We start from the raw sequence: 9,848 nt of genomic DNA on the forward strand, positions 1-9,848 counted from the left end.
GTCCTGTCTGTCTCGCACTATGAGCTCACCACAGTAGGTTCCTAACATCTTCTGTTGTAATGGAAATCAATTTAAACTCCGATTCAGTGACTTATGAAGACAAGCTGTTTATGTTTTATTGTTTTTCATATCTAAAGAGTCATGAAACGTATTAAACTCAGTCACGAACACACAGAGGAAGGTTTAAGGTGTTTTTGTTCTCACAGTTTGGCCTCGTAATCCTTCCAGGCTTTATCGAACGGCTTCTTCAGATCCTGCAGGAGGAAGAGACGTCACATGAGTAGACTGAACTCCGACCAATCACATCACAGGATTCATTCATAGAAACAAACACAGAGAGACTTTGACCTGTGAGTCGCTCAGGAAATATTTCAACACGATAACGTGTCTGAAGTTTTTCTGTTACTGATAAAAACACAGGAGGGAACTCGAATGCAAACTTCCCCGAGGTCCTTGACATCTGCAGGCGTCTTTATTTTATTATTATTTTTTATTTGATATCGACTCCGAAACACATAAATTCCACAACTTAACTCACGTAGTTGGTTAGAAAGAGAGCAGCATGATCATCAATCATTAAAAATATTCTACTCAAGATATTTTTCATATACAGGAGCTTCGTCACCATGACGACCCGGATTTAATATTTTTAACTGGAGTATTTGAAGCAGTACATCCACGTTCAAGCAGGTAAACTGACGACTACCTGCAGTAGAGAATTATGAATTATGTCAGTTTCAAGCAAAAATACCGAACGTTCTCTCGTTTCAGCTTCTCAGTTTAGAGGATTTACTGCTTTTCTTTGTCTCCTGTGACACTAAAGTCAATATTTCGTCAGCTTGGACTCTGGAAACCGTAACGAGCATTTTACTACGGTGGCCCTGAGGGCTCAACGCACTGCGACTTAAGAAAACACAAACACAAGCAAATTAAACTAATTAATTACACTTTGATAACACATGCAGAATTTAGAAAAAAAACGCTGCAAACTGAGAAACAGCTGGTTACTAGTTCACCGATTCACATCTGAATCAGAAAGTTTTAACTCATTTCTGTTGTGTTCTGTGTGACTTTCTAAATGCTGTTCATGAGAACGTTTTCTTCATTTGCTTGTGTTTTGTCTCTCTGTGTGTTGAGCTCTCAGGGCCACCGTATCTCTTTATCTTCTGACATTTTAAAGATAGAGAAAGTAATCGCTGGCTGCAGCCCTAACATAAAGTACTCTTCATTTGAGACTGCGAGGTTGTTAGAAGCTTTCAGACTGACGGAGGAAACTGAGCACAAACCCCTTTCACTCCTTTCAGGTCTCCCTTCAGCAGACTGTCCAGAGGGAAGGTGATGATGTTGTTCATGTTCTGCAACTGCAAACAGGAAGTCGTGTTAAAGCAGAAACCTCCACAGCTCAGAGCTCAAGTGTCTTAATATAAAGTTCCTCTAACGGTCAGAGAGGGAAACTAAAACTGGATGAATCCAGTCATCGACTCAGAACTGAACTGAAAGTGTCGATTCATGTGTTTGGCCTCGTCGTGGTGTGAGTTCAGTCCCTCACCAGGTTTTTGAAGAGCGCCGACAGCTCTTTGGTGAAAACAGCGAACTTGAGGAAGGCCGAGCCGACCTCGGCGTCCTCCCTGCAGACGCAGTTGTCTCCGAATTTCTCCATGGACTGGACGTACTGCTCCTCATTGTCCACATGAGCTGAAACACACAGGAAACACATTAGACCGGACTGTAAACTAAATATCAGAATTATTATAAGTCAATCCGTAAATAGTGTCTGCGGCCGTCATTAACCTCGACTGCACAAAGAACCAGGCCTTTAATATTATTATTAATATTATTATTATTAATATTATTAAGCTCAACTTAAAATAAGAGTTTTGAGTATTTGCTGTCTTTGCTAAACTTCGGAATAGTTTACCTTTTATTTTTAGATCAAGACTTTTTTAAACTGATGTTTTGTAATTTGTTACTTTCCAGATTTTTTCTTTGAGACACCAAACTACTGTAGAGAAATAATTTAACCCTTCGGACTCAGCTGGTTCACGCAGTCCTGTTCTGCAGTGTGGCCTGAGGGGTCAAAGGTCAGTGTGTAAGCACGGAGAGAGAGGAAGCTGTTTGTGGCTGAAACCTTTAACATTTCTCTTTGTTCCTGTCGCTTCTTCACTCTCACCGGTTCACATGAAACCTTGTCCACATACTTTTGGCCATGCGGTGTATTAAAAGTATTCTCTCTGGTTTTGTTGCTGCACCCAAAATACCAAAACGTCAGTGTGCTTTCTATATTTCTATAATAACCTCCCTGTGAACGCTGACTGCTGCCGTACCAGCTGATACACCTCCAGGTACGGCGACTCATGTCCGTCATGTTCACTGTCACATTTCTAAACACGTCACTACAAAACTGCAGTCACATGTCTGATGTCTATATGTATATAAAGCTATACGTCATGAACAAATGAACTGCGTGAGTTATTCAATTTAATCATTTGTGGACATTTTCTTTGATGTTTGTGTTTGACCGGTAAGCAGCTCGGTGCCGAACATATCTTTCCGACATAAAAGCAGCTTTCAGAGGAGAAAGAAGAAAAGGAGCTGGAGGACGAGGCCGCCAAACTACCAAGACTGTGAACGCTGCTGCCGTCCCCGGGCCCAGCAGCGTTAGCAAGGATGCGGCCGAAGCGTGCACCAGCAGCAGGTCATCGCCGTCAGAGCTCCCAACCGACAAAGCTGCTTATTGCGGATCAACATTCAGTCGTTGCTACTTATTGTTCATGACGTTACCTGATCCCTTTCAAAATTAAAACCAATCAGACACTTCTTGCACCATGACCGAGCGGAGACAGCGGATCGAGCCAGTTCCTCCTGATGGACGTCGGTCCGGTCTTCTCTCTGTCAGCTCTGTGTTTGGTCTCCAGCAGCTGCTGAGGGAAACATCTGGCTCTTTAGCAGCTAGATGCTCCGCTATGTTCAGCAGCTGGACTCTGACTGGGTCTGTCTGCTGTTTGCTTCTGAGCAGCTCGAGTTCAGAGGCTTTTTACAGCTTCTTCTTCTCTGGCAGCGACGCTCTGAGAGCTGAGAGCGAACCAGAGCAGCAGCAGATGAACAGCGAGCTGAAACTGTGAAGCTCCGTGAAGCTGCAGGTTCAGCTGATGGTTCAGCAGCAGAGACACCCACACATTCATTTTATACAAATATCTATTATAGCTGCTTTAAAATGTGAAATCTGCTGTTTTTGATAGCTATGTACCAAACCTCAGGAGAAGCAACACTTTCATGGTGTTTGTGTTTAAATTAGCGGCTGACTGATTGGATATCAGACTTTCCCTTCGACACCAGTTGGAAACAGTTTTAAGAAGCAGCCACATGCCGTTCTTCCTCTGTGTGTCAGCAGACAGACAGCTCGGTCGGCGCGGCGGGCGTCTCTCCCTCGGCATGCTGGGACAGGAGAGCGGTATGACAGGAATGTGTGGAGGTGAGACTCCACCCGCCTGAACACAAACAGCTGGGTTCACCGCAGATCATTTTCCAGGACGATTCCAGGACATTTTCACTGACCTGACATTTGTACCAAAGTTTCATAGACCTTTGAATTTTCTGTTTCAGCAGGGTCACGAACGGGCTCAGCGCCACCGCCGTGTTAGCAATATGCTCATTTAAAGGATTTTAAACAGGATGTTGTTCATCATATAGAAGTATATTATCTGTTTCATACATTTCTTCTGTCAGGGTTTGGTTACGTTTGCATTCAGACTGAGAATGTACTTTGAACCAACTGTTTCAGCAGTTTTCTTACAGGCTTGTCTCTGCATGTGCAAGAAATATGGTGATAGGACAGAAAGTCTCAACACTGCAAAACTAAAACTAAAAAGTTTTTTGTCACTCCTATTGTTTTCTTATTTCTATTTGGAATTAACATGTTCTGAGTTTCGGGACTACAATTCCCATCATGCTGTGGGAGAAGCAAGCAGAAAGTATCAGTGAGCTTTTTCAGCCGGTTTATCTGCACATTTTGGTGAATCTACAACAATCAGTGGGTTTCTGTTGATACTGAAGGAAGCTGATGTTGACGGTTTGTGTGTGAGCAGACAGCGTTACCAGCAGACAGGAAGTGACAGGCAGAGCGAGGCTGCGAGGTATTTTTGGACAGACTGAGGTGGAACTGTGTCACTCACCCAGACCAGACGTGTGAATGGCCTTCACCGACTTCTTGATCTTGTACAGAACTGATCTGTCCACGTCCAGAGCCTGTGGAGGACAAACACAGTGAGGACGGAGAGACCAGACGCCACAGCTGGAACCACAGCTGGACAGTGTAAAACATCTGAACACACACGCTTTCTGTTTGAGGTTTCTTGTTTCTAACACTGTGCATCTCCGTGCAGGGCCAAAGATTTGAACCGAGGTCCAGCAGCAGCCGTGAGGGTTAAAAACTAGTTTTTAGAAACGTCCGTGCTTTGATTCCTCAGTTTCTGCCAGTTGATTTTGCAATTAAAGGGGTAAAATATGCAGAAGCAGGATATGTTCCCATCACAGGTGATATTCAGTGTCTAACCTGACAGACCAGCTGGCTGCCAGTCAACAAACCAGTTTAACAACTTAAGGTTCATATAAAGCTGCAGACAGGCTTTAACTTCAGCAGCAACAAGAAATACTCCAGTGGTCTGTTTCATGTTTAACTTTAGGCCGTAAGAACCGCAGACTTCAGCTGCTGGTTAAAAGTATTTTTATATAATAATGTTTGAGCAGCCCGCAGGCCGACGCTGAGCAGAGACACTGAACAGGAAACCGTTTGTGTTTCAGACAAAACTTCCTCCAATCAAATCTAAATGCAAAACCATGATAGTCTTCTTTTAGTAAAATGATATCCAGGTGAGGCGATCACACACAGACTTTTCCACGTTGCGGCATGTACAATTCAAACTGAAAGGTAGTTCAGCCACAGACACAACAGACTGCGCGGATCAGTGAAGGAGTTCCTGCTGGTTTGAGTCAGAAGGTTCTTCGTCTCATGTGAAATTAAACTTAATTCCTTTCTATACAAACAAATTCAACACAACCATCACATCACAGAGCCCTGGAATCCCCTAAATAACCCTGGAAACCTTTCAAGGACTGAGGATTAAAACCTCCTTTTACACTGCGGGAACATTACCACCTGTAACTGAAGGTGTTTCCCCTGTCACAGGTTTAGTTCCTGAAACTAAATACGAGTTCCATTCCTTTAATGATGCTGACGTTTAAAAGTCATCACATGTAAACGTGAAAGAAAATCAATATTAGCGGCAGTCGTTTCACTCTTGAATAGTAGATATAATAGTAGATTGTCCTCTAAATGTATATCCTACTGTAATACAGAGGTTCATGGCCTTGTACTGTATCGTCAGAGTGATACCTGATGATGATGATGTTTAACGCAGAACCTACAACCAAAGACTCACAGGTTCTTACAAGTTCAGGAACAAGTGGAGAAATTGCCTTTGAGATGCTTCGGTGAGGCTGTTCACGTCTGGTATCGACATGCGTCTGGAGAGACGACTTGTGATCGGATCTTTTCCCCGCTCCATATGCAAATAAACACGAACATCACATCCTAATGTTGTTTTTATTAACCTGAATACGATGAGTTTCCTGTTTATCGGACCTCAAATGAGAAGAATTAGGTTGGAAAAAAGGATAGACGCTGCTGGAGTGTCTCTGGGGGCCGAGCCTCACTGATTACTGTACAAAAACACACCTTTATAACTTTATTCACTGATTTTGGTGAAACTGCATCATATTTTATGGAGAAAATATTTTCTGGTTTTCCCTCTGACGTCCTCCGGCTGCTCTGCCTCAACTCTCGGTGATTAACAGTTTCCTGATGGACAGGTAGCTTTACTTGTTGCTAAAGTAACCGCTAGCTGCTGCTAACTGTAGCTGTAAGCTTTATTAGCTTTATAAAGTTAAAACTCCTCCTCCCGGCAAAACTCCCCTGGTGCTCCGAGCTCCGAGCTAGCAGCGTGGTAGGGGTGCAGCGGTACGCCGCAGTATGACAGCTGACGGTTATCGTACCATGTGCATTTGCTTATCTACGGCATTGGATTCTATCAAGTTTATCTCAAGTTTCATGCCTGTCAGGACATAATATTCTGTGAAATTCTATTAAAGTGTTGGTTCAAGCGTTTGTATTGTCATTGTAACTGATAATAATAATATTTGTGTGACACCGTGATATTTTCTGAGACGGTTATCGTACCGTGAAAATCTCATACCGTTGCGAGACTGGCTGGCTAACTGAGCCGAACAGCTACAGTCAGCAGCAGCTAGCGGTTACTTTAGCAACAAGTAGCGCTTGCTGCCCATCAGGAAACTGATTATTAAATCAGCGAGAGTTGAGGCAGAGCAGCCGGAGGACGTCAGTGTGTTTCCTGTGTTCTCCGTCCACAAGAATCCATTTTGCCTGTTGTTGCTGTGGCTGCTTCTTGTTGTTTCGCACTTACGGTAGTACTTCTCTACACTAGGTGAGCAGTTAAACCACTGGAGGTCAGCAAAAACAGATAACAAACTGGACTGGACCAGGAACACTCAGGCTGTTTACAGGAAGGGCCAGAGCCGCCTCTGTTTCCTGAGGAGGCTGAGGTCCTTCGACATCTGCCGGACAATGCTGAGGATGTTTTATGAGTCTGTGGTGGCCAGTGCTGTCCTGTATGCTGTTGCATGCTGGGGCAGCGGGCTGAGGGCAGCGGGCTGAGGGCAGCAGGCTGAGGGCAGCAGGCTGAGGGCAGCAGGCTGAGGGTAGCAGGCTGAGGGTAGCGGACGCCAACAGACTCAACAAACTGATCCGTAAGGCCGGTGACATTGTGGGGGTTGAGCTGGACTCTCTGGCGGTGGTGTCAGAGAGGAGGATGCTGGGTAAACTACACGCCATCTTGGACGGCGTCTCCCACCCGCTCCATGACGTGCTGGTCAAACAAAGGAGCACCTTCAGCGGAAGACTCATCCCCCCACAATGCACCACAGAGCGCCACAGGAAGTCATTCCTGCCTGTGGCCATCAAACTCTTTAACTCCTCCCTCTAAGTGTCAGTCTGTATGACCCGAAGTCACTAAACTGGACATTGATCATTACATCTCCGCCATAATTAATAATTGTGCAATATTCTGTGTACTACTGCCGTGCAATATTAGTTTTCCCTTGTTAGTTTTTCTTATTTATTGTTACGGATATACCTCAATTACTCTCGACAGTACATGCACCTCCGCTTATTACTATTATTTATTACATAATTAGTTACATTGTATTTATACTATACTTTCATCATCAACCAGTAAACCCACTTGGTACTCGACACTTAGTTTATCTTATACTTATACCGACATGATACTTAATTTATTTCTGACCTGTTTTATAGTGTTTATAGTGTATCATATCGTTTTCTAGTGCTTTCTCCTGTGTGCACTGACGTAAAGGCAAGCTACCGTAACAAAGAGTTTCCCTACGGGGATCAATAAAGTATTTCTGATTCTGATGAAAAAGAAGACTTTTGGCAAGTTTCTCTTTAAAGAGCTCTGACAGCATAGACGCCTGTGAAAACCTTTCAGAGATGCTGCAGTAAACCATCAGAACCTCGTCAGCACCCACAGAGAAACCTCCCATTTAGTCTTCAGCCACCACTGTCCTCTGTTCGTACAGCGGCACGAGAGTCTTCTGTAGCCCCACTTATAGATACAGACTCAGTTGTGTGTAACTGCATTCTGCTACTAGTTAGTTTATAGATATGTGATGTTCTTTCTCAGCAGTTATTTTTGATTCATGTGTCAGTGAAGTGAGTCGACGGCTGTGCAGGAACGTTACCGTTCATCCGCTCAGACACACTGCAGTCGTGTGGATAACTGAACCATACTACAGGTTTATATTATGTCCAATAATCAGAAATCACCTTCTCCCCCTTAAAAAGCCTAAACTTTCTCAAAAACTGAAAACGATCCAGGACTACAGCCCCTGAAGGACCTTGGGAAACCAGTAAAGCCGGCTTAACTCAGACTACATGATTTAAAGGTCCAGAGCCTGCAGCTGTTATTCTTACACTGAACGTAAACATGGACCCCACGGCCGATTTAGTCAATTCTGATAAAGTTTATTCAAACAGGACGGTTGCATCCTTACCAGTGATGGCAAAGGGAGAGAACGGGACGGACAGTATTCACCACGAGGACCACGATGTAAACCATTACAAACACACCTTTATACATAAGGACGAGAATAATAGTAAGACCACAGTTCCCATGAGCCTCAGCGGCTCAGAACACTTCATCACTGCACCAGCTGCTGAGCTCATCCAGAATCCAAACGTGAGCTGATTCAACACGTCTTTGGACACTTTAAGCTCAGCAGCTTTCAGTTTAACGTCTCGGCGTTTGTATCAACGCTTCATGTCGGTCACCTGGTGTTGTCGACGGGAAGCAGGAACGCTGTTACACTCTGTCAGCAGTTTCCCCAGCTTCAGCTCAGTGACTCACCGTGTGAAGCGGCTCAGTTACTGTCGGACTGAAGGTCACAGAGACCAAACTGGTTCTCTGAATCTCTGCAGGGTTCGTCCAGCTTGTCCCGGCTCCACTTAACTGAATGAAGAGTCAACGAACCAATAAAAATGCAGGTTTTTAAACGTCTGCCTCAAACCTGCAGCTGGATCCTTAGTCCAAGTTTTTAGATCACCTGAACGACAATAATCTGGTGACGCTGGTACTAAAACCATTAGTGAATTAGTCGATCAATTTTGATAATTGATCATTCAATCGTTTAAAGAATAAATACGGTATGTGCTACAGTTAGCGGCCCTCAAGTCAAAGGGGGCCCTTGTCCTCGAGGATTTCAATGAAGAAATGTGTATAGATGGACTCCGTTTATACGAGTCCTCAGACAAAAATCTGCGCTTTGGCGGATGTAAACAGGAAGTATAATGTTGCCATGGAGTCAGTCAGTCAGCTGTGAGCTACAGCTTATTGTTTTTTAGCCTGTATGTGATCACATGTAGTCAAACTGTCCCGTTAGAGCAGCCGAACCAGCAGTCAGCAGCTCCTGTCTGCAGTGGACCCGTGGACGGACAGACGGCTGTCTCTGGATCACTGTGAGACTGAAGGAAACTTAGAAACTTGATAAGAAGCTAAAATGAGGCTAATATCACAACATTATATGTGTCAGTTAGTTGTCCCTGATGGAGCCGTGGTCGTGGTCTAGGACTGTAAACTGGATCTCTTCAGCTTCGGGCTGTTGGTTGAACACAGACATCTGAAGACTTTGGTGGGCCACGGAGCCCCCCCCCGGTCCTTGTATGCTTCGGTGTACCTGTCTGTCGTGGTGTGTGAGTGAGGGTGTGTCTGTGCTCTGGGCTGGCTTCCTGCGACTGATTACCGGCACACCTGTCTTCAATCATCGCCGATGAACACGGTTCATATACCAGGCACCTCCACACCACCGACGCCAGGTCGTCCCCCGTACATACGTACGAGTCTCACGTAACGGCGCCCGCTGCACTTAGTTTCGGTTTTGTTTCTTGCCTCGTTAATAACTCCGTTTGTCTTGTCTCGTTGTTACAGACTCTCGCTCTGCCGGTGATCACCGCCTCAGTCTGCCCGTCGGATCATCCGGTCTTCAGCTACCACGTCACTCTCGCCATCCGGCCGATCTTCGCCTCCGGACACTGCCGGCTACCCGCACCTTCACGGATCCTCCGCCTGATCAGCTCAGCCTTACTGTTACGCTCGCCAGTCCAGAGCCAACCCACCTCGTCCCCGTCCGGAGCGCAGCGAGTCACGCCTCCGACTGCTCAGTCGAATCCTCGGGGGGGGGGGGCACGGGTGACGCTGGAT

The 9,848-nt window shown here is 45.2% G+C and overlaps 1 protein-coding gene across 1 annotated transcript in view; it reads right to left on the reverse strand.

Moving 5' to 3' along the window:
- asap2b (ArfGAP with SH3 domain, ankyrin repeat and PH domain 2b) overlaps window positions 1–9,848 on the reverse strand; it is a 32,583-nt gene that overhangs the window by 16,584 nt on the left and 6,151 nt on the right. The window contains exons 2-5 of the mRNA XM_044168154.1: window positions 4,173–4,245; window positions 1,550–1,695; window positions 1,287–1,361; window positions 205–254 (exon numbers count right to left, since the gene is read on the reverse strand). Of these exons, the coding sequence (XP_044024089.1) occupies window positions 205–254; window positions 1,287–1,361; window positions 1,550–1,695; window positions 4,173–4,245 (344 nt within the window). The remainder of the gene's footprint in view (window positions 1–204; window positions 255–1,286; window positions 1,362–1,549; window positions 1,696–4,172; window positions 4,246–9,848) is intronic.

The sequence above is a fragment of the Siniperca chuatsi genome, linkage group LG16 (genome assembly GCF_020085105.1).
Source record: "Siniperca chuatsi isolate FFG_IHB_CAS linkage group LG16, ASM2008510v1, whole genome shotgun sequence".
Classification (NCBI taxonomy): domain Eukaryota; kingdom Metazoa; phylum Chordata; class Actinopteri; order Centrarchiformes; family Sinipercidae; genus Siniperca; species Siniperca chuatsi.